Source organism: Maylandia zebra, linkage group LG12 (genome assembly GCF_041146795.1).
Source record: "Maylandia zebra isolate NMK-2024a linkage group LG12, Mzebra_GT3a, whole genome shotgun sequence".
Lineage (NCBI taxonomy): Eukaryota > Metazoa > Chordata > Actinopteri > Cichliformes > Cichlidae > Maylandia > Maylandia zebra.
This window is the reverse complement of record NC_135178.1, coordinates 34,304,071-34,329,789: the sequence shown is the minus strand read 5'-3', so window position 1 is coordinate 34,329,789 and position 25,719 is coordinate 34,304,071. Positions and strand designations below refer to the sequence as shown.

The window sequence follows — 25,719 nt, the reverse complement described above, 5'->3', positions numbered from 1 at the left end:
CCAGTGGTGATATTTTTAATGATAACACAGTAAAACATAAATAAGTGCAAAGAAACCATCTCACCTTCATACATTATTTAAACAAAGCTGAGCTGTCAGGTTTATCGTTGGTTTGCTCTTTGTCCTCCTGCTTGAGGGATCAGCTCTCTGACTCTGTGTCAGCCAACAGGCACAAAACTCTTCTGATGGAAAAATAACTCCAGACCTATTATAATGACAGCTCGAATAGTGTTTCCTTTTAAGTTATCATCTATAATTATCTTTTCCTTTTACTTCAAAGTTTGTTTTTCATGACAGTATAAATGACATAAATGGGTGAAAAATTAAAGGAAAAACCTGAACCATTGAACCCTTCAGTGATTTCCTTTTTCTTAGTTCTGCTGTAGAGAACATTTTGCTGTTATGTTTTGTGACACCTTTGAGGGAATGGTCACTGCAAATGAACATGATGCCCTTTTTTTATTTTTAAATCCTGTCCTGTCTGGCAGCTTTTGCAATCAGAGTTGTGATCTGAGTGCACTGTGGTGCCAAACACATTTTGCTTTTCCAAAAACAGCTATATAAAATCTTTATAGCCTCCTTGTGTTCATGTGAATCTTTTATCTGATTATTTATTCATTTCCTTTTGTGTTATTTCAGTTATTACATTATATGTGATAAAGTATGACAATGTGTAAGGTAGGACAGGCAGGGGAAAAAGTGTGTGTGGGGGGTATAATAATAGGATGGAGCACAAATAGAAATGAACAATGTATCGACACCTGCTGCACCTGTAAGAAAAACAAACATACAGCACCTGGAACACAAAAATGAGAAAATATACTAATCACCTGAGAGATGTTTATGTGTATTTGTCATGAATTGACTTGATAATGAGGGTGGGAAGCTGCAGTAACAACCCCACAAGAGCAACAGACAGATGGAGATGGAACCAGGGCAACTCTCCCATCCAAGACCCTGAAGAGTACTGAGGACCCAAGGCCACACATCACTGCGACATCCGCGCATCCATCCAAGGAGGAGAAGGATGGAGGCCCCAGATGGGGTGCCCATGGCCAAAGGGTGAGACTCCCAGAGGCAATAGGCAGTGGACCTGCTAGAGGCCGGCCACCCTGTTACAAGTTGAGAACACAGTCACCCAGCACGCAGCAATCCCCCCCCACCCCACCAACGAGATCGATCAAGCTACCCTGACTCACAAAGGGAGCGGGCCAACGGCCACACCAGAGCATCCAGTCACGCAACCCGGAACCAACAAGCACCCACATCCCAGGGAGAGGCATAAGCGTCCAGCAGGGAGCGGTGACCATGTCCCACAGGGTCCGGGGCTCAGCCATGCACACACACACTCATAGACCACTCACTCACTGTCACATGCACACACGTTGACGTCCCACCTTCGAGATGTCACCGATGACATCGCCCCGCACCAGCAGCAAACAGAAACACTATGCAGTCCCCTGGTAGTCACCTGGTTTTTCTTTCTTTCTTATTCTCTGAGGAAACATTGTTATCCTGATACAGTGTTTCCATAGAATCAGATTGTATTTGTGCAGTAGTGAGGCTGGGGAACATGTATACGGATGTGTTTTTGTGAGAAAGATGGCTCACTCGTACTTAAACTGGATTCATAAATAATGTTGTGAACAGACTTCAGCTCCACAGTTTTGAATTGCAGCCTGCGATAGTTGTCCTTGTTCTCTTATGACGCCTCATTGATCTCAGTGTAGCAGCACGAGCTCTCCTGCTACAGCTCATACTCCTGCAGCTTTGTACATGAATGCCAGCTATGCTTGATGAGATGAGCTCCACTTTTTAAAGTGAACCGGTTGGTAACAAATGTTCTAAAATCTCACAGCAGAAATTAAGAAAGAAAAAATGCAGGAATGTTCATTAGTTTGGTGTTAGTTCAGGAGAAGTGTTAAAAAAGCAGCGGGGGGATTTCATGTGTTTTAACTGTGTGTTGTAGAGTTCCTCTGGTGGTGGAGGTTTGGCATAGAGATACAACCAGCCGTGACCAGCTGATTGGACGAGCCTCCATCCAACTCTCTCAGCTGTTGAGCACTGAGAAGAGCAGATTCCTGGGATCAACTGGAGAGCAGTGCTGGAGACAGACTCACCTGGACAGGATCCCTGTGGTCCAAAAACACCGGTAGAAACCAGACTGACTGATGGATCACGTAATGATGATTAACCTCTGTTTAACAGCTGCATTTCTATCTGTCTCTCAGGCCTAGTGAGAAGGTGGCAGAGTTGGGCTACATGGCAACGCTAGAGGACCTGGGATTGGTTAAAGCCACAGAGGTCATAGTGTCTGACTCATCACAGGTGAGAGAGCAGCGCAAATAACAGCCAGTATGGTGCATCTTCCTTTCAACAAGATAAAGAACAAAAATATTCTGGATTTAGATGACCTAGGTGTGTTTTAGTCGATCCCTCCGTGCAACATTTTTCACCATCAGTCAGACTGAAAACTGACTTCTTTTACTTGCTGCACCATCTGTGGTACAGAGTGCTATTCTATAAAAGCTGCTTTCAGTTCATAACTCTCCAACATGATACACAAAGTATTGGATGTGGAGTCACAGCTTTAGTTGATTTTATAAGGTTTAAAGGATTTTTAAGCACGTCATCTACAATAAGTGCCTTTTAAAGAAACAGGATGTAAACCTTTGTTTCAAAGGATAAACTGAGTGCCAGGGTTTGAAAAATATGTTTTTAACTGAGTCATGTTCCAAAAATAAAACTATATAAACACTGTAGAGCTGGGAATGTGTTCTGCTCTAAAAACAACCTTTTTCTGTCCATGCTAGTTTTCTTTTAGAGATAAAAAAAAAAAAAAAAAAGTCTTTCTAGTCTTCTATCACCACAGATTACTTGGAGTAAAATGTTGTTGTTTGTTTCTAGCTCAACTAGATCACTTTTGACATGTTTATTTTCCTACATATCTACAGAATGAAGTTGCACCTCGCTCGCAGCCATCCTTCCACCCTGCAGTGCCCAGACCTGCAGCTTCCAGCCTCCACACAGCGCCACTGGGTCTTACAGTCCCCAGAGAGACTCTGGAGTACCGCACAGCCCTGGAGCTGGAGATGTGGAAGGAGGAGCAGGAGGATCTGTTTGATGATCAGGTAACCACTAGCTCCATGCAGTTTATTGGATTCTTACAGCGCTCATATATTTTCTTACTTTTGCCAAAAATTGAACAATTTTTTTTCCTGTAGGAGTTGACTATTATATAACGTTTATAAAATATGCTTGTTTTAGCTGAGGAAGAAGGAGCTGAGCCACATGCAGGCGTTAGCAGAAGAGTGGAGGAGGAGAGACCGAGAGAGAGAAGCTCTGGTCAAGAAGAAGGTGGAGAGTCTACACCCGCCTACACAAATTCACATATCAATATATGCTTAAGTTTTACTGAAAGGTCCCTCCTGCTCACTTCTACACATCTGTGTGTGTTTGCAGGAGGTGGAGTATAACCTGCTGGAGGAGCAGCTTCAGAAGACTTTGTCTGATCTGGAGAAGAGAGAGAAACAGTTGGCTGAGGCTGAGCTGGAGGTCTGATGCTAGCTGATGACACAACATACAGTATCAAAGGCTCATAATATTCATACAAATTATTGTAATTGTAATTCTGTAAATGTGTGTTTTAGTGTGTTGTCAACACTTAAGAATTGCTTGACAGAAGGAGGACTGTAGACAGAAAATTGATCATCAGACATCACATGAAGTGTTTGGATCATTGCATTATTCAGTAATTTATCAGCATCTGTCATCATCCATCACCTCAACCGCTTTATGACTTTTATGCCACACATTGTAGCACCATCTTGTGTACAACGTTATATATAAAACCAATTCTTCATTCATTCCAAATGCTAATAGCTCACACTTCAAAAGCAGCTATCAGTAAAACTGTACTTTTTGTAGTTCTTGTTTAACATAGACTAGAAATTATGTGGCCATTTCCAAACTCAAGATTATAACTGACCAAACCCTTTATAGCAGGTTTTGTTATTATAGAAAATGTAAGCATAACAAAGACACTTCAATAAATCTAAAGATACAAGTGTATGTTTTAGATTTTTGGCTCTTTTAAAACACTTTTAGTCAGAACATCGGCTGTGCTGATGTTTAAAATGTAGATTAAAGGTGAAATGCTACACAGAAGTCTTCATTAAAGCTTCTCCAGGGCTATTTTGACCATAGAATGTATGTAAAAGCCTTTTTCTTAACATTTTTAGTATTATTATCATAATAATAATTTTTTTCTGAGATCTCTTAAAGACCCCATTTAAGCAGACCATTTTACTCTTGCAGTCAAAGTGTTCACTGGTAGATTGTAGATTTTAGCTCTCTGCAAAATGTAATATCTAAAAATGTATTGATTATTGAGAATGTGAAATGCATGCAGTCTACGTATATTTCACACATACAAAGGTAGAAGGAAGTGACCAGGCAGTGACATTCACTCTAGTCAAGATTATAACTGACCAAACCGTTTCTCTACAGTAAAGTGAGTGCATCTCTGTTTTCAGACTCAGAGGCTGCAGAGGGAGCTGCGGGCCGAGCATGAGCTGACCCAGAGGGAACTGCAGGAGAGCAGCAGGCGACTGCGACAGGAGTGCGACCACCGGGTGGCGCTAGAGAGAGAAAAAGTCCGACTGATGGAGGAGGAACGAGCACGGTTACTGCAGCAGGTAGAGATTGAGGATTAATCTGTTTGACTGATTCTGATTGTAAAGTCAAGTGACTTCTTCTATTCTTTTCTTTGTGCTCCTGTTGTGCAGATTGCAGATGGTGAGTCTCGGTACAAACAGCTGGAGAAAGAGTTCCAGCTGTTCAGAGAACAACAGAACATCAGACCCGAGTTCAGACTGCAGTCAGAGATCAACCTGCTCACCCTAGAGAAGGTAAAGCAGCTGCTTTAGGAATAGTACTACCTGGAAAGACGGTACTCATTATAATGAAATTAAAGTCAAAGTTACAGCAAAAGAGTAAAGAAATAAAAAACTGACAGACCTTATTTGTACATCACCTTTCTGTGCAGGTTTCCAGGTTTTCTTCACAGATATACGATAAGCTGATGGGACAGAGCAGATGTAATATATAAAAATATTACAAGATGAAATTTAATGAAACTCAAAGAAAATGACACAATTTGCACTCCACAGGTTAGTTAGTGAAATAAAGCAATATTAGAGAAAATGCTAAAAAAAGCTGCTAAAAGTCTAAAATAATAAAAATTATTATACAACATGTAATACTACAATATTACATAAAACAGTGCTCTATAACCTTTTTAAGCTAAAAGGGTTAAATAACATTAATACATTTTTGCAATAATAACTCTAAAATAAGTAAAAATAAAGCAATACTGAAAGAAATAAACTAAAAATGAAAACAAAAAAAATGCAACACAATAAATATGCTATTGAAAAAAGCACAAAAGGTGTTTTTCGTTGTCAGGTGGAGCTGGAGAGGAAGCTGGAGTCCGCCACTAAATCCAAGCTACACTACAAGCAGCAGTGGGGGCGTGCCTTAAAGGAGCTTGCTCGATTCAAACAGGTATGGTTCACCCAGAGAAGGATGTGATTCTTATAGGAGCTGTTTACTGTAGAGTGCTAAACTTTTATACCGGGGTTACAGATTTAAAGGATGGGTAGTCTTAACAATGCATGTTTGCATGTTAGTATGGGCTATAAAGGTATGTTCATGCTAGTTGTCTAAGTATAAAAATATGGGCCAGTGGTTATCCCTGTTAAGTATGTAAATGTGTTTAAAAACTCATAACAAACCAAACATAAAAAGGATTTTTCAGCAAATTACAGTTACTTATTTTTGTTTTTAGAAAAGCGCAATAACATCTGAAGCTAAATGTTAATTACATTCCAAGTTGATATTCATAGAGTATTCCAGTATGTAATGACATCAGTAACCAGATGGATGAAAACAAGACTAGTAGTCCAGAATCTCAACAGAACAGGACAGAATGATGACAGCAGTACCTGAAACTGACAAAAACAAAACCCAAACTTTACCATTAAAACAAAGCGAGTGAGAGGAGCTGACCTCGGACCGTCTTGACAGCGGTCATATTTCACAGCAGATAATTGTAGTTTTTCAGTGAGGGGATGCTGCAGGTTTTTAAATCTGCTGCTAGAGATGAGCTGACAGTGTTAGGACATGTAAGTGCTCTGTTTAAAGACATAGAGTGAGCAGAGGAAACCAACCATAGCTCCACACACGTCACATCATACTGAGGATGCAGCAGCATGTAGATGTGTGATTGAGTTTTAAGGCAATTTAAAACTTACTGTAGACTTTATATTGCTGTCACCTTTTTTGGTGTTGTCTTTTTATTTCCTCAATCTAAACATGTTCTTTTTAGACTAACTGGTGATTCTAAATTAGCTGTAGGTGTGAATGTGAGAGTGAATGTTTGGTTGCCATTCAGTGTCTTGGTCCAAATGCTGCGACAGATTTCATCACCCTGCAGTTAGTCGCCAAGTTGAGTAATTCACTTTAGTTTAAAGTTCATAGCTTAAACATAATCTCAAAGCACTTTATATTGTAACATTAGGACCCTAAATAAAGCCCCAGATATTAGACGGAGAACCCCAGGAAGAAATTTCCATTAAAAACAGTCTCATTGAGCGGGAGTGACCATCGATGACCAGCTAGGGGGTAAAAAGAGAGGATAAAGGAGCGTAGAGAGATGACAAACAAAAAGGCCAGAACTTAAACTACAAGAGAAACTGGATAAAAGCTGAAGGTGTGCAAAGAGTGGAAAAGTAATGTTTGGTGCATCATGGGAAGTTACGTGAAAGCATCAACAGCAAAAGATGGAAATAGAAAACCGGAATTCAGCTTTTGGTTAGTGACGTCTGCTGCTGCTCTACTCTACTCTAATAGGGACCATCACTTAAAACATGACCATGACGTTGTAAGGCATGAAAGCAGTCTTTTTGAAAACAGAGGAGTTGCTCTCTGTTGGTCATTAAAAAGATTTAAGGCACTTTCACGTTGCTACATGCATCTTTTACAGTATACACTCTGTGGTCAGAGGCCCAAAAAGCATCAAAGTGTATATATCTATGCTATTTGAGGATTAAGAGTGGATTTGTATTGGTTTTGTGTCCTCACAAGTTTGGAAAGACACACGTGTGTGTTTGTATGTCTGAAGGAGAAAGAAAACGGGAGGAGAACGAAGTGTGTTTTTACATTGGAGTCAAATATTTAGCAGAGTTGAAGTAGACAGCCATCAGTTCTTAACAGCCCATACACACTCATCCACCTATCTTTGTGAGGACTCTGATTCACATACAACTACTAAATGCCTAAACCTAATACCAACCCAAACCCTGAAACCAAACCCTTTGAAGGTCTGTCACAAAGTGAGTGAGCACGTCATCACTCCACAGGCCTACAACTGAAACTTGTCCTCACAAGGGTAGACGTTTATGTGCACACACACAGCACTAAGTGGGGCTTTAGTCAGACTAAGCCTAATGTAAACACACGCAGACGCACAGACCTTATCTGACAAACTAATAACTGTTACCGACATTAACCAGCTGGAAAACTGGACGGACATTTTTCCTCCCCCTCGCTCTCCGTCTCTCTTTCATTTTTCCTTTTTACAGCAGCCTCGCCTCTTTTGTTTCCTCCTGTCTCCTTTTTTCTTCTTGTTTGACAGTTTCTCCTTCTCTTGTGTCTTCACTATTTATCACGTTCAAACTTCTTCCTCATTTTAGTTCTCCTTTCTTTTCTTAATTTTCTTCGTCTGCCTCACGTATCCTTCCTTGTACCTCCTGTCTGCCTCCTTTTGGTTCACCTTCCTTTTCGTTTCCCATCTTTGTTCTCACTTTTTTTTCTTTTGGTTTTTCCTCCCCATCCCTCCTTCCTCCCCTCTCTTAAGTGCCACATCATTGTAAAGAAAACACAGAGTGATTTATGCACCTCTAAGGGGGTTCAGCTCTGAGTGTCACCCCCCACCTATTAATCATTCCCTGGGTTTGCGTTGAGCAATAAGCTAGTCAGGCGCTAACTATTCAGATGTCACACTCTCGCTTTTTATAAAATATCAGGCCTGTGTTTACACGACCATCCGTCTTGGTGCGCCGCGGTTTTTAAAGCCGCCGCTTGTTTGGTTTTTCTCGGCCTCTACTCGCCTATTTATTCTCTCCTCTCAGCGCCTCGCATGGCGTGCTGTTTAGCTCAAGTCAGATCATAAAAATTCTTGTCCAAGGAATAATGTGCTTTTCTACCCAGGAGGTGCAAGCGGCTGGAGAATTAATACCCACACAGGACTGTGGTTTTAGATCAGAGGGTCGGCCCCTGCCTTTTTGAATTCAAAATATTGGGACAAGGAGCTTAAGTTGGTCTTTTCAAAGAAAAAATACTAGGGCACAAAGAGATTAAAGTTTTGGGACGAGAAGCGTAAATGTGGTATTTTTAGAAGCTAGGTGTTGTGGGACAGAGAATTACACTTGGTCATTTTCTTGAAAAGAAAGAAGCAAAGACTTCTTGGCCAGTTTATTTCTGCAGATCCAGCAGTAACAAAGGCTTTGATACAAAATCCAAGTTTATGGAGGAAAGAAAAGGGGCTGTTGCTGTTCTGATGTGAACTGAAGTCCACCATAGAAGTCAAATATAATCATAAGCCACAACATTAAAACCACCTGCCTGCATCTGATGGGCAAATTATGCAAAAGTGGGTTATTTTTAATGCCTTTTTTTTTTTTTTCCAGCATTTCTAGGCCACTCAAGTACATTTTGCTTCACGTTTTAGCAGGTTTTTTCCCCCCGAAGAATCTATTGTTTCTAGCTTTGGGTACCGCTCACATTTGAACTGCTACTGAGGCCGTTGCTGGAATTTGCAGATGGCCATTTTAAAAACCATGAATCTTATATTTTTAGAATTCAAGTAAATAATTGAATATATACAATTATTTATTAACAATAATAATAATAATAATAATAATAATAATAATAATAAGGTACTTTTTGTTCTTTTGTGAGCTTAAAATGATGTAAAACCTTGGAAAATTAATTGAAACTATAAACAGAATATAAAGAAATGCCCACTATGACTTTTTGTCAAAACATCAGTGTATTGTGATGAAGAGACATCAATTGAAGTTGAGAAAGATCCAGGTAAAAAGAAAAATTAAAGGTTAAACGGAAGCATACGTTCTGAAATATTTCAGCAGTTTTATCTATAATCATACAGTCTGTGTATCAGTTTTGCAGTAATGTAAATCTACTTATATAAAAGTGCACATAATGTACTCAGTAGTGCAGTTTTTAGTACATTACATGTGGAGATTGCGCGTTCTCTCCAGATACTCCTACAATCCAAAAAGATGTGTGCTAGGTGATTCTAAATTGGCTGTAAGCGTGAATGGTTGTCTGTCTCTCTGTGTTAGCCTGGGGACCTTTACAGGGTGTACTCAACCCTTCGCCCTATGATACCAGAGACACGTTCTGACCCCCAACCACCCTGCGTTAGATAAGTGGAAAAAAAACTTGATGGATTAGTGTTTCATTCAAAATATTGTGGACCACAAGAAGAACACAGGGTAGCATTATAGGGTATACAGTGGGGCAAAAAAGTATTTAGTCAGCCACCAATTGTGCAAGTTCCCCCACTTAAAATGATGACAGAGGTCAGTAATTTGCACCAGAGGTACACTTCAACTGTGAGAGACAGAATGTGAAAAAAAAATCCATGAATTCACATGGTAGGATTTGTAAAGAATTTATTCGTAAATTAGGGTGGAAAATAAGTATTTGGTCACCTCAAACAAGGAAAATCTCTGGCTCTCACAGACCTGTAACGTCTTCTGTAAGAAGCTTTTCTGTCTCCCACTCGTTACCTGTATGAATGGCACCTGTTTGAACTCATCATCTGTATAAAAGACACCTGTCCACAGCCTCAAACAGTCAGACTCCAAACTCCGCCATGGCCAAGACCAAAGAGCTTTCGAAGGACACCAGGAAAAGTATTGTAGACCTGCACCAGACTGGGAAGAGTGAATCTACAATAGGCAAGCAGCTTGGTGTGAAAAAATCAACTGTGGGAGCAATCATCAGAAAATGGAAGACATACAAGACCACTGATAATCTCCCTCGATCTGGGGCTCCACGCAAGATCTCATCCCGTGGGGTCAAAATGATCATGAGAACGGTGAGCAAAGATCCCAGAACCACACGGGGGGACCTGGTGAATGACCTGCAGAGAGCTGGGACCAAAGTAACAAAGGTCACCATCAGTAACACACTACAACGGCAGGGAATCAAATCCCGCAGTGCCAGACGTGTTCCGCTGCTGAAGCCAGTGCATGTCCAGGCCCGTCTGAAGTTTGCCAGAGAGCACATGGATGATACAGCAGAGGATTGGGAGAATGTCATGTGGTCAGATGAAACCAAAGTAGAACTTTTTGGTATAAACTCAACTCGTCGTGTTTGGAGGAAGAAGAATACTGAGTTGCATCCCAAGAACACCATACCTACTGTGAAGCATGGGGGTGGAAACATCATGCTATGGGGCTGTTTTTCTGCCAAGGGGACAGGACGACTGATCCGTGTTAAGGACAGAATGAATGGGGCCATGTATCGTGAGATTTTGAGCCAAAACCTCCTTCCATCAGTGAGAACTTTGAAGATGAAACGAGGCTGGGTCTTCCAACATGACAATGATCCAAAACACACCGCCCGGGCAACAAAGGAGTGGCTCCGTAAGAAGCATTTGAAAGTCCTGGAGTGGCCTAGCCAGTCTCCAGACCTCAACCCCATAGAAAATCTGTGGCGGGAGTTGAAAGTCCGTGTTGCTCGGCGACAGCCCCAAAACATCACTGCTCTCGAGAAGATCTGCATGGAGGAATGGGCCAAAATACCAGCTACTGTGTGTGCAAACCTGGTAAAGACCTATAGTAAACGTTTGACCTCTGTTATTGCCAACAAAGGTTATGTTACAAAGTATTGAGTTGTATTTTTGTTATTGACCAAATACTTATTTTCCACCCTGATTTACGAGTAAATTCTTTACAAATCCTACCATGTGGATTCATGGATTTTTTTTTTTCACATTCTGTCTCTCACAGTTGAAGTGTACCTCTGGTGCAAATTACTGACCTCTGTCATCATTTTAAGTGGGGGAACTTGCACAATCGGTGGCTGACTAAATACTTTTTTGCCCCACTGTACATATACAGGGTAGAATTACTTAGATTACAATTTGGCGATGCACAAACTTCTGTCACACAAGATAACATTCTTCACTCTTCTGGACCTTTTGAAGATGTAGCAGTAGAGTTGGAGTTGGTCATCACGATTAGGAGCTCAATACTCCACTGATTGCCACAGAGTATTTGTTATTTTATTGATTTTAAGTGCAGCATCTTCCATGTGCCCACATACCTGCAAATGCTTTTTATCTTACCACGTAGAAAAATGCAATCCTTTTCCATGGGAAAGAGTCTGCCGGGGGTTAAAGTTTTATAACAGGTTGTTGAAGGTCCATTCTCTGCTTGGACCAGTTAACCTCCATCATGTCTTGGTTTCATTGGTCATGTGATCTTGCTGCTGAGTTCAGCTCCCCTCGGGGCTATCCAGACTAAAAGTGTCCTCTCTCATGACGCCGTGAGTGTGTTTGTATAAAACTGTCTGTCAAACAGCAGATGTAACATGTTGTCTGAGGGTATTTCAGTGTTACTGGTCTCAGTGGACACTCTGATGGTTCCCACTGGTCATTCCTGAAATATTATGGAGTCCCAGGGTGAGGGGTGCTGTCCCAGACAGCGAGGGTCAAAGGGTTTGATCGGTACTGAGAGATTTTAAGGAATAATACTCTACACATGATGAATTTTCAAATTTTTTCCACACAGTTGCTTTGCTGGATGGTTTTCAGTCCATCTGGAAGTAAGCACGCGGCTGAAAACACATAAGCAAAGCAGGAAAGGCAAACAGTGGTAGTTCATAGAAGTTTAATATAAAGAGCCAAGCAGCTCCACTGGGAACGTGAATTTAACACAAATTGCAAACAGTTGGAATAGAAATGACGTTTTTGACCACTTGTCGGTCAGAGAGCTGGTAATGAACATCAGTTATTTCTCAGGAACAGAAACCTCAAATGGAGCCAAAAGAATGTGTCGAACAATGAAAAATGGGAAACACTCTACTATAACCATTGTTAATAAATGGTAAATTGACCGTTAATTAAACTTCAGTTGCCTCTCGCCCTGCGACAGCTGAGCTAGGCTTCGGTCCAGCCCCCCCACCACAACTCTGCAATGGAGTAAGCTGTTAGGAAGCTGGTTGATATTAACAGTGAAAATTGGTTTGTAGAGCATTTTCTGGATGGTTATTATAAAGCTGAGGCTGATTTTGATCATTTTTGTTTTTTCTCTTGTCGTTTTCTTGCATTTCCACTCAGATAGGTTTAGTTTGGTTAAGTCCAGGAAAACATTGCTGTTTAAAGTTAAGTGAGCCTGGTTTTGCCCCAGGAATAGACTAGCGCTCTGTATTTGCCTTCTGGCACCAGGCATGCTTGAGGCAGGGTTGAGAAGACATGGGTGCACAAGCAGTTTAGTCTCTAACTGCTTTTCACTTTTATTTCCATGCAGTAACACAGAGATTCCCAGATGACAGAGGAAGATTTTGTGACAGTTGGAAAAGATGACTTTCTCAGATCATTTGAAAACCCTTCATGATCACTTTGTTTGCCGCTTTGACTTCTTGCTCTACAACAACACTGATGGGCTTGATTTTTATTTCTGGTCTTTACTGCAGTGAGTTTTAAGCTTAGGCCTGTGTTGACATCACAGTTTAGGTGAACGACTAATATGTCGGGCAGAATTGCAGTTTTTAGTGATTGACATGGTTCAGAGTTGGTCTTACAAAAAGCTCGATCACAGCTTTACACACTCGTCTGCATGTTGTCACTGTTTGTGCCGTTCTTTCTACAGCTCACTGTGGTGACTGAAGTTATAATATGCAAACAACCAACGTGAAACATTGTAAATTTGAAAGCTGATTTTGGTCAGATTATTGAGCTTTTGGTCCCATAATTTATTTTTAAATCGTTTATTTTGTGTGTCGCTGCTTGTTTTAAAGATTGAACAAATAAGAACTTCAGCTTTAACTAGGTATCGCAACTCCGATATTTCAGTGCTACTAATACATTGAAACTTCACTTCAAAGAGTGAATACAAACCCAGTGCTTAATGTTAAATGTTTCGGTCTCCATTATAGACGGACGGCATTCTTCAACTCTGCTCCTGCAGCTTTTATCTCCTGCTTATTGGTCTTAAACGAGGGCGATCGTGGCTCAAGAGTTGGGAGTTCGCCTTGTAATCGGAAGGTTGCCGGTTCGAGCCCCGGCTTGGACAGTCTCGGTCGTTGTGTCCTTGGGCAAGACACTTCACCCGTTGCCTACTGGTGGTGGTCAGAGGGCCCGGTGGCGCCAGTGTCCGGCAGCCTCGCCTCTGTCAGTGCGCCCCAGGGTGGCTGTGGCTACAATGTAGCTTGCCATCACCAGTGTGTGAATGTGTGCGTGAATGGGTGGATGACTGGATATGTAAAGCGCTTTGGGGTCCTTAGGGACTAGTAAAGCGCTATATAAATACAGGCCATTTACCATTTACCATTTAAACCTCCACTCTGCATGTCCCTGCAGCCTGAACATATGGACCTTAACCCTTCAAACACAGCAGATATAACAGAGCTGCAGGCATGTTTAACCCTCTGTTGCAAAGATCTCATCTGCTCAGTGCTACATTTAATTAGTGAGGTTGAAAAGCCTGCAAACATTACACTATTTAGGCTGCTGGTTGTGATATTGACTTAATAATTATATCAGTATGATGGTAAGAGTTCTCAAGATGAAATTGATGACTTCAATTCTGAAAACTTGTTGATCCGTCTCTATATTCAAAAACATTTTATTCCAGTTTTATTTCCTAAAATTGGCAAATTTCTCATCAGTCTACTTCTTGAATAAATAAAACTTGCTGATATTTTTTTTTCATCTGAGGAAATGGTAAATGGCCTGTATTTGTATAGTGCTTTACTCAAACAATGTAAGTTGCACATTTTCTAAAAACATCTGTGAGTCCTTATTACTTAAACTCCACTTTGTTTTTCTCCAGACGGCCAAAATGTGGGTTAAGTGATTTACAAAACTGCTCTTGTGTGTGAAGCTCACCCAGCTTCTTATGGAAACCAGAGATTCTGTATATGAAGCTAGGAACCCTCGTTTATCTCTAATCATCCTCATTTCCTTCGTGTTTTATCCGTCATGTCTCTAAACAAGCTCACAGAGCGCTGGTGGAAAAACTCCCCCTGAACTCCCACAGGTGGCGAGCTGCTCAGAAAACTTCATGTGATTATAGAAAAGTGTGTCCACATGTAAGCGATGGGATGAAAGTGTTTGTACGAGGCATCCCCCACCCAGCTGCTCAAGACTTCTGACAGTACAGGCGAGTAATGGAGGGTCAGACAGCGGGGGAGGAGAAGTCATTCTCGGAGCATCCATCCCAGAAACCAGCATCCAGCCTGGTCTTCATCTTCAGGCTCACACCAGTTTTTTTAGCCGTTGATAAAGGAGCAGTGAAGGCTGGATGTTGTGTTGTGGTTCACAGTGGTCATGGATATCATTTTATCTCAGTTTATATTTTCGGTCTGTTTAAACATTTCATTTGAATGTGTTTCAAGAATCAGGAACTTAAGATGGATGCTCTTTTATTCAAACAGTCTGATATAATAGACACAGCTATATATTCAGAGATTTCGATACAGCGGTACCACTAATGTTGAAAAATGAAAAATACGCCAATTCAACGTCTATAAAACTGGAAATTCCAAGTCCAACTTTCTTTCTGTTGTGATTTTTGATTGTTTGACTTTTTGTGATTTGAACCACACCAGTGGGCTTCACATGCTAGATGCTCTACACAAGATGCTCGTAGTCTCTCGATTACATCAAAGGATGTAAAAAGGCCCCAGGAGGAGGCCTGAGGGCAGACTCGGGACACGCTGCAGAGATTACAACTCTCGGCTGGCCTGGGAACGCCTTGGTGTTCCCCCGGACAAGCTGCAGGAGGTGGCCGGGGAGAGGGAGGTCTGTGCTTGAGCAGTAAGGTCGTGTTTATACACCACGGACAAGCAGTTGTGCCTATTATATTTTATTAAATGCACCTGAAGGTCGTAGTTGATGGATCATAGATAAATGACCAGTCACAAAAAAAACTTGAAGAGCAGGTTGAAGTCCACTTGGACACTTGCATATTCATGGAGAAATATAAATATTATCGCTGCATGATTGTGGATTTTATCTTATCTGCAAAGAGATGACACTTCTGAGTAGAGGCTGAGATTAATTTCGTTAATTTAATCGCTTTTGGTGACCAAAGCTTTTTTATTTCTTTTTTTAATTTAATGAACAATACCAAAAACTTCCAAAAATTGGCATTTGCCCCTAGAGTCAAAGCATACCTTGAGCTTTCTTCTACATGGGTTTTGTTAAGTGAAGTTTCTCCTTTGGTTACCTCAGCTGATGCTAAGATTTTCATTCGGAGTGAGCAGGATGAACAGGGTTAGAAATGAGTATAACAGAAAGATAGATGGACGGATCAAATCAACAAGACATCAGGACAGCAGAGTGAACGGGAAGGTTTACAAGATGGTAGCGAGACCTGCTATGATGCATGAACGACAGGAAGTCGAGCTGGAGGTGGGAGAAGTTGAAGATGCTTTTCACTGGGAGTGACCCGAAGGGACAAGATTAGAATATCAGAGGGACAGCTCAGGTTGAGGTTTGAGGGGCATGTTTGAGATGGTTTGGACATGTGCAGAGGGGGGATGGTGGATATATTGGGGAAAGAGTGTTGAAGATGGCTCTGACAGGTTGGAGGAAAAAAGGAAGACCACAGAGAAGTTCATGGATGTCGTGAAGGAGGACATGATAGTTGTTGTGATAGGGTTGGGTGCTAAGGGTAGGGCGAGATGAAGGGAGATGATCTGCTGTGGCAACCTCTAAAGGGAGCTGAACAGAAAGAGGAACCAACGGAATAATTTTATACAGATTATTTTGTTTTCATAATTGGTGGAAGCCAAAATCAGATTAATTGTGTTGCCTTATATTTAGTTTACAATCCGTGGCCACTGGTCCCCCTTCATCCAGAACTATGTCTGTCCTGTCAAATACACTTCTCGGGTAGGTGACCACATTTTGTTAGAACTGTCCATGTGGTTATTTTGATGCTGTCAGCTGTGATTCAGAGCCCAACTTTGTAATATCTGCTTCAGAGTCCTGACTTTTAGCTACTTTTCTCTGTGCCTCCCGTTCCTCCTACCCCCCTGTTGAGGCCTCGGTATCACCTCGTCCTCTGATTGTTTCAGGACTCAGCCTCAGGTTGTCCTTGGCAGCGGGCACTAGAGAAAATGTTTAGCCTGTTTGTTTTTCTAGTAATTAGCCCTAAAACGGCCTGTAATACAGACTGTTAATGGTCCACAGAGAGCTGAGCCTGTGTCAACACACGTGTGTGTGTGTGTGTGTGTGTGTGTGTGTGTGTGTGTGTGTGTGTGTGTGTGCGTGTGTGTGTGTGAGTGAGAGATGGTGTGTTTTTTCTGTGAGGAGGCGACCAGCCGTGTGAAAGTGGAAGCTTTCTGTGTGTGTGTAATGTGAAAATGTTGGTTTTCCCATCCAGAATGAGCCGGCTGCTCGATCTGCTCTCTATCAGCCGAGCGCACAGACAGATTCCAGCCTCTCCGATCACCTCCCCACTGCCTGCGCTCTGCTGCTCGCACTCTTCCTCATTATTGCGCCGTCAGCTGAGTATGGGATGGTAATGTTGCTCAGCCTATTAAAGATATTTTAACAACTGCTTTTAGTGGTTAAATTTAGAGGATCACCTTCGACCTTTGGTGCGCCTTCTCCATGAGATCATGGTCAATCTGCACTGTAACTAATGGATACTAAGAAAATAAAGCTGCAGTTAGTCAGTAAATCCATTAGCTCATCAATGGAAAGTTATTGTCCATTATTTTGATACATGATTACATATTAACCGTCAAGCTTTTGTTCCCATTTTACAATTCCTCTGAACTTTCCGCTTTTGGGGCCTCATTTCTGTAAATTTAAAGACTTTTGGATTTTGTTCTCTAAAAATGTAAACTGTCGTCCGATTTCAAAACAGACTCCAGTGAAACTCTTTCTGCTGGGGAAAAACAAAAGAGTTCATCGTTTGAGTGCATCAAAAACAAAGTGCTTAACCATCACGTAACCACACACTGCCATTCGCTTTAGGGAGAATTAACTTAATTGTCAACATTTGCTGCTTTTATTTGCCTTTCAATTATGATAAATTTAATATTTTGGAAGTTAGACAAAACAGCTTTCACTGTTTCATAGACCTTTGATCCATCTGTTGTCTGAACAGCTGATCTGATTCAGGGCTGCAGTGAGCTGGAGCCTGTCCCAGCTCATTTTGGCAAGCTTGGTCAGAGATGCAGGGTAAACTCTGGACAGATTGCCGGCCCTTCGTAGGCCGAACACAGAGAAACATTCTGGTCCACATTCATGCCTACAGTCAATTTTGAATCAGCGATTACTCAAATGTGCCGATCTGTGGATAGTGGAAGGCAGCTGTCATACCCAGAGACAACAGGGAGGTGCAGCAAGAACATTAAGCTCCCCTGTGAAAATCATTTATTTAAAAATATTTTAAAAAATCAGTTACCTAATAAATCAACATAATTTTTAGTTTAAGCTGTTAAAGAGAGCATCTCAGTTTTTTCATGATAAGAAATAAGAAGCCCCCCCCCCCCAAAAGACAAAAACAAAAACAAAACCAAAGTGTTGATTGTCATAACTTCCTACTGTTTGTTTGCTGTTCAGCCATCAGATATTAAATATTTTAGTCTGTTTGTCAGAACAGTGGATAACCTCCAGATCTTCAGCACAGCATGAAGATAAGAAACAGGTTACCGCATAAAGCTGCCATAAACCAAAACCAGTGGCCAAGTGACTTAAAACCTTTGTGCTAAAGCCCAGACAAACTTCATCCTGCAAGTAACCCTAAAAACCTAAAACCCAATTGGTTGATTTGATTAATTGTTTACCTGTTAGTAAAACATGTAATAGTTTGATATTAAGTGCTGCCAATCTTGATCCTGACATATGACAGATTAAATATTTTGGACTGTTTTTCAGACAAAATGTTTCTACTTTAAGAAATTCCTGCATTTTTTGGTCTCACATTCTGTTAAATGTTAATGAAGCTGCTGGTCAGCTTGCCTCTGTGTTTTATGCAATCCCTTCAATATTTCAATTCTTTAAATAATATTAAAAAACAATGTGCCAAATATTCAGCTTTTTCTGTCTTTTATAATGAAATAAATTATTTGTTTAGATTTTGCAAATGCAACTTTGCAAGCAAAACATTAGACATGAGAAGAATGTCACAGCTGAGTAGCTGCTAACCACCACCCTGTTTTCAAAGGAAAAGGGCAAATATTAGATGTTTCTAAATGACTCATTACTCTTTAGTTCATTCAGTTTAATTTAAATATTTAAATTTGTTTGTGGACTGTTACACAGATCAGACTTCACTGCTGGATGTTTTACAGACCAAACAACAATCACATGATCATGAAATTAGTCATCAGATTAATTAATACATTTAAGAAGTGGTTTAACTGATTAATTAACTATAACTTTAAACCTTCAGCGGTAACTAATTACCAAACATGAGAATTTACTTTAACCACTTTTCTGGATCATCATTTCTAACCACGTAATTCGTTCTCAAATGTGCTTAATAACAAAAATAAGTGTTAGCGGCAGCCCTCGACTGGGGTTATGAGTAATTTTGATGACTTGCTGACCCTCTGCTAGTGCTGGAAACATTCACACATCCTTCCAGGGTTCACGTGTAGCCAGATATTTGTCACTTTTAACGGTGACAGTCAGAATAATAAGAAATACCCCAGTAACTGTTTTCTCCAATCACTACATAAAACGTGAGCTGCAATGATTAGCCAATAGATGATTCATTTGCAGCTGTTTTCATATTTATTCAACGTTTTCGGTCATTTTTAATAAACTGAAAGTAGAAAATTCTCCCAGTGCGCTTTTCTGCTTCTCTTGGTCTCGTGTTGAATATGTAATATTTTTCTAATTTAAAAGTAAAAAGATATTTGGTAACATCACTTTATGCTTTTGTATGTTGAGATTTCACATTATTTTTCTCCCATTTTATTATTTTATTGACCAAAAAAGACTTTGTACTTTTTTAATCTAGATTATTTGATCATTTGTTTACATTTAATTATGTCTTAAATACGGTTCGAAAGCGCGAGGTTTTCACAGCACATGCTCTTTTTATCCCTTCTCGTAGACAGTAGGTTCATATGTTGGAGTTATGTCATCACCTTCAATCTTTTATGTTCTTATATCAGATTTTTTTTTCTGCAGGTTGTTGGATGTATAACCTGCAGCCTTTAAATGATAACTCTTTACATTTATAATTAAAGGTCTGAAGGAACGCCACATTTGTTTTCTCTCTTCAGACGGTTTTGTTGATTTATGAGCGTCCAGCTGACTCGGCTCAGATTGCTGTTCGGGACGGTTTTGGGAACTCTGAGCTGGAGGCCCGAGCAGCTGAGAGAAATACGGCTTTTGGACATTTTTTATTAAGTTTCCTTTGAGTTCTCACCGCGTTGCTGTTGGTCTCCGTGTGAATTCTCTCGAAGCCCTGCGGCATTTTTCTCAGGCCAGCTTTATGAAAATGTGAAACCAGACAAATTTATCACCACAGTGCTCTGTGTGCAATTTGGAAAAACACTTTCTTGGCATCTGAACTCACACATTTCAGCGCACGGGTCAGAGGTTTATTTTCAAATATTCTCAGTTCAGATCTGATCAGTTGACCGGTGCTTGAATGCCAAGGTTCAAGTCAAACGTGTTGGAAGTCACAGTGAAGATCTTGAGGTTACGTGAGGTGAAAGAGAACCTGATTCTGCTCACATTTAACGAACATTCACAGCTTCATAGTTTCTCTTGTTTTGTTTTTTGCAGCGGGAGCAGGAAAACGCCATGACGCGTCTGAAGAAACAACAGGCTGAGCTCGAAGCCATGAGGCTGCGTTACCTAGCAACGGAGGAGAAGGAGGCGGTCCGACAGGACCGACAAGAGCTGGACAGCATCAGGAACGAGCTCAACAGGTGATGGTGATGATCAAGTTCAACAGACTCGGGGTGTCTTTCTGTTACGTGGCTGCACTTATCCCAACATCAGCAACCGCAAAGTGGTCGCAAAAATCAGCTCGACCAACCCAGAGTTTCCAAATTTAGCTGTGAGCACGCTCACACGAAACAGTTGAAACATCATAGAGAATGGCAGGAGTAAAGCTGTCTGCACGCTTAAGACTGGAAATGCCTCTGTAGACAGAATTCACTATAAGCCAGCAAACAGCTGTGAGCAATTAGTTTTTTTAATTACAACCAACAGGAAAAAAAATAAAGTTGCGCCTAAAACATGAATGAATAAAATTCAGTTTCTTATTTACGCTACTTTCCAGAGGACTGATGCATCCTTTGGCAGTAGCTTTTTCTCGTCTTGAGCATAAAAGTTCAGCAAATCTGCAGCATAAGTTACCATGGCAACATGTCTCATTTGTAATAATAAAATCTGAGCGTTGAACCTGAAAGTATATTGCCCCAAACCCTGCTTCACAGTACAGACTCCTGTAAGGCATTTTGTTTTCTTCAACAGGTTAAAACAGCAAGATGACAGATTAGGCCCCACCCCCTCTGTGCTTGACCCCGCCCCCGGTCTGGCTCTGAGCGAGAGCGCCGAGGAGCACCTGAGCCGCCTGTTGGAAGAGAGAGACGCGTTGCTAAGGACCGGAGTTTATACCCACGAAGACCGAATCATCGCCGAGCTCAACAGGCAGATACAGGAAGCCATGACGGACAGAGGGAAGCTCTGACCGCTGCTGCAGCCGTCCAATCAGAGTCTGAGTCACACCTGAGGCTGCAGGTAAATCGGCTACCTGTTTGAATTCAGTTCGAAACCTGAGTCCGATTTGATCACATCTTTGTAATTCTTCAGAAAGAAAACAAACAGGCGACACGTTTGTTGTAATTGGGTAAAATTTAAATGGACCCTTTCTGCTAATATCCAGCTTATATTTTTATTTTTTGGAAAATACTACAACAGCTTTTCATGATTTACAGTTCAAAGTAATCCCTGTAACCTGCATCCCCCCCTGGCTCATCTGAAACGCGCTGTTTTAGCTCCTCCCCTTTCAGGACCACCCTCACTTTCAGACACACACGGGCGAAGCAGAGCCTGAGGGCTCCAACCGACCACAGACCACATCAGTCTGAAAGATGTTTATTCAGCAGATCCCGACTGCTGAATAAACATCTTTCCTCTGTGCTGCACAATCAGGCATTAAATTTTTCATTATTATGGTATTTGTGTATAACATATAAATAATTAATGTTAACCTAGACCTTTGTGCATTCGTGCAGATCTGTGCTGTGTTACATTTTGATTAAATGTAAAACAGTTTCCCTCTGTATTTATCACATAAAGCAATGAGACGTGCACAATGTTCCTTTTAAGACAATTACCGAGCAGCGGGGACATTTTTAAAGTAAATGCAGCATATTATTGAATTATTGCGCTCTCTGTAAGTATTTTTATTTTTTAAACAAGGCCTTGAGCCTCCTGTGCTGGCAGTGATATGTCACATGTACCTTAATCATGGAGTTTAATGTAGTGCAGTGTGTAAAGTTCGATATCAGCAGCGTCTATATGGAAAAAGGCAGCTTTCCTACGATTGGCTTTCACTTTAACGCAAAGATGAACAGCATGTAGCCTCTATGGATTCTGTGTCTGAGATAACTGTATTAGGGATACCCCCTCTCTGTGACATCATACAGAGCAAGCAGTAAAAAAAAAACCTGTGATATTAAGTATTCAGAGCAGTCTGAAGTCAGAGGTTTCAGCCCACAGAGAGTACTTGTACATGCACTGACCTCGTTATTTAAAAATTTTACCAACCTCATTATGAACATGCACCAATAGAATAGATATGATAGAAAATATAGCAACTTAGAACCTGAATGAGATCTTTTTCTCATGTGCGCCAAAATCTGTCTCCAAACAGAACTCAAGCGCATGATGGTGGATGAACTCTCCCGGAGTCCTGAAGCTTCGACAGCGTCTGTTACATAAATCAACCTCTATTTAAAATCTGTGTTTATCTGTGAACGAGTGAGTGTTGTATAAAAACTCAGAGTTTTGCTTTTAAAGCATCATCCTGCTGATTTTCAGTGTTTTACCTTTAAAAAGACAAATGCATAACGTTCAAGGACACTGCAACATTCACTGAGTGTCTGTTAGTGTATTAACTGTGTAAATAGACTCGTCCTTCATTTGTTGTGTCAGTGAACGCACCACAGACTCAAATGATGATTAGTTAATTGTTCGATTTCTTCCTTTATTTCATGTTTTGTGAATATCTGAAAAAGATATTCGGTTTAGTTTAACAGAGGATCAGGAAAACTTCCTTTTTTTTCACTCCATGCAGATAAATTTATTTTGTTGACGTTATTATGCTCATTTTTACATAATGGCTGCTTAGGAAGCAGAGAATAAATTATAATATAATAAAAACTAACTTTTGATTTTTGGATCTTGTTAAAATCAACAAGATCGGATGTTTCTTTACTAAAAACAGGAAACCAGCAGAGTGATCCTTGAGAGCCTGAAGCATTACTGAGTAAATGTTCTTTTTAAGTTATTAGAGACTCTGACGAGCCTGTGTGCAGTGTTGAGGAGTTTTTCTGTCTGACAGCAGGTGGCGCTGTAGCCTCAGAAACTCTCCTGCAAACACTGAGATCTAATTTATTTTTTAATGATCAGAGATGACTGATCTGTGTGCACGTGTGGAATAAATTATTTTGAGAGAAAAGCTGCTGTGTGTCTTTCATTAGTGTTTTTTAGAGAGCAGATCAGTATATTTACTCATCATTAAAAATTTTAAATTCTCCTGAAACCGTTTCTTTTAAATAAATTCATTTCTCTGTTCGCCAGTAAATGTAAATATGAGAATATTTCATTGGAGTCCTGATTGTGATTTTATTCTAAACCAAATGAGGAGGAAGAATTACAGATGATGTAAAAATGAATCTATAACTGCTGTTGCTCATTGGACTGGAGCTTTAGTACTCGAGTAATACAGGACGCAAGTAACTGAGTGAGGTCATTTATGATGCACACTTCCATGTGCCATCGGGATATTTTAAATTCTCAAAATATTCCCTACAATCCATCCAATTGATTATTAAACTGTAAGTTCTGCAAAGTTTCTGTTAATTACAGCTGTTAGAATTATTTTTTTTAAAGCAGTAAATATAAAAGAGTAAATCCTAAAAATGCAAAACACTTTTAGGTCCAAAGTGAAATGAAACAGAGCTGAAGATGGACTGCGCTGAGCAGACAGACGACATGTGTTATAACATGTAGAACATGTTCTCTCACACACGCAGATGCATTAGTGTGTGCTCACGGTGAGCAGATGTTCCAGCTCATCCGTGCAGACGAGGACGAGAGGAAGACGTGAAGAAAAAGTCAAGTGAAAAAATGTTGATGTTTAAAGCGAAATCCTTTCAAGTCTTGTCGGCTTTCTGCGTTTTTACCTCCAGCTTTTAAAACTTCAGTTCAATTTGCTGCATAACAAGGATGTAAAATGATGCTCAGATGTTAGTGACCCTCTCACTGTTTTTATTCTGAAAAATGTTTTTACTTGATAAGTTTCCAAAGAAAGCCAGGAGCAGCTGTGATGCAAAAGTGATGTTATTTACAAACTGAGTTGGCACCTCTAGTTGTATCTCTCCTCTTTTTGATTTTTTTCATATCAGACATCATAATGTCATATTTACACCCAATGAGACAATTGAAACAAGAGGACTTTGAACTGAAACAATGGAAAGGATGATCCAACTCCTTCAAGTCTCTTTCAAAGGATGGCAGTTGTTTCCAGTTGTCTTTTTGTGTCTAAAATTTTGGAGCAAGTACAACCAAAATGGAAACAAAAAAATGGGTTTTAAAATCAAAACATACGGACAGAAGACTCAAAGAAAAATGCTTTTGAAAACAGAAAATGCAACAAAATAAATGAAAAGCAGTCAGTGTTTGCAAGAGTGGGACAGATGAAATGAGATTCACATGCAGCCTTTAATTATTTTCTTCCCTTTTTTAAGCCAGAATGTTCACTTATTAACCCTCTGAAGTCGTCATCAGTGACAACCTGAATCCAATCAATAACCTGAACTCTAAAATCTAGGCAATCAGAACCTGTCATTTTTGGTTTTACTAAATTGTCCTGCCTTTGCAAACAGCCAGCAAAGAAAAGTGTCAGTGGAAATGCAGCACAACAAATGCACCTTACACTTTTGCTCCTAAAAGTCCATTTAGTCTTCCTTCAAAATATAGGGTTAGGGGTATAAGAAAAGTAGGACTGTGTTATAGCTGCTGCTAGTTGAATGGTCAACCTTCAAATATTGTGATTCCATTTTTGCCAGATGTTGGATATTGGAAAGTCTCGAAAGCCATTCACTGATGTCAGCGGGTCATTTTTAAAATGTTCTGCTGCTACTTTGTAGTGACTTACAGAAAGTCTTTGATACAACAGATTTTAGAGTATTCAAGAAACGTGTGAAGAGCAGGATTGGAGCTATAGCTCGCATGTGGATGAAAAGCAACATGGAACAGACACCAGAGAATTATTAATGATACAGTCAATAGTTAATAGTCAAAGGCCATTTAAAGTAATGATACTATAATTTTATCATTTAATATTCTTAGGAATGGTTTTAATTATTGTATTTTCTGTTATCGTGTATATTTTCTTTCCAAGTAAACATATATTTATTGTAATTTCTTATCTTTGTATATTGTGGATATAAAAGCTCAACTAGTCACAAGGGTTGGAAATTACGAATAGCTATACAATCTGTGCAACATACCACTTTTATTGCACTGCATTGCATTGTCTCTATCAAATAACATTTAATATGTAATAATTAGTAACAGTAATTTACTCTTATTTCTTTCGTACAGACGATTCAAATTTATTTTGTTCTGGGAAAAGTCAATAGTCAATATATGTCCCTACCCTCACTTATCATCGTGCGCTCTGGGTAGTGACCAAAAGAATGATGGAGATTGTAGATACAAACGACCAGTAGGGGAAATGATCTTCATCCAAAGATCCTCCTGTCAGGATCCTCCTCCATCCTGTCAGATGGAGAAGGATCATTCAGGAGGCATATAACCACCTCTCCACCGCACTGAAAGGAGCTAGTCGAGATGCTTTGGTCACCTGACCTCCTGGATGAGGTGTTCGGGACATGTCCCATCAGGAGGAGGCCCAGAGTAGAGCCTTGATTCTTGCTGGTTACCTGTCAACATCTCAAATTTCTTCAGCAAGAGTCAAATCTGTCTTGCGCACAAGTTTATTCATGCTGTGCATTTTAACATTTTAACATTAGAGTCAATGGGGATCGTCTCACTTTTGCAGTCAGCCTCTCGTGGCCATTAGAGGGACTGCAGTTTGGGGGACATTTCCAGCCTTGAAGGTTGCTGATCGTCTTTTGAGCAGAACATTGCTCTGTGCTGAGATAAATCTCATCAGCTTCACC

The 25,719-nt window shown here is 40.4% G+C and overlaps 1 protein-coding gene across 3 annotated transcripts in view; it reads left to right on the top strand.

The window, feature by feature from the left end:
• cep120 (centrosomal protein 120) overlaps positions 1-23,007 on the top strand; it is a 34,546-nt gene extending 11,539 nt beyond the window's left edge. For all 3 annotated transcript variants that reach the window (XM_004555751.4, XM_076891168.1, XM_004555750.4), the window contains exons 11-21: positions 1,970-2,152; positions 2,232-2,328; positions 2,955-3,131; positions 3,268-3,357; positions 3,463-3,555; positions 4,536-4,697; positions 4,788-4,910; positions 5,467-5,565; positions 20,081-20,226; positions 20,777-21,043; positions 22,182-23,007. In XM_004555751.4, coding sequence (XP_004555808.1) covers positions 1,970-2,152; positions 2,232-2,328; positions 2,955-3,131; positions 3,268-3,357; positions 3,463-3,555; positions 4,536-4,697; positions 4,788-4,910; positions 5,467-5,565; positions 20,081-20,226; positions 20,777-20,993 — 1,387 coding nt within the window. In that variant the 3' untranslated portion in view covers positions 20,994-21,043; positions 22,182-23,007. The remainder of the gene's footprint in view (positions 1-1,969; positions 2,153-2,231; positions 2,329-2,954; positions 3,132-3,267; positions 3,358-3,462; positions 3,556-4,535; positions 4,698-4,787; positions 4,911-5,466; positions 5,566-20,080; positions 20,227-20,776; positions 21,044-22,181) is intronic.
• The last annotated feature ends 2,712 nt before the right edge of the window (positions 23,008-25,719 follow it).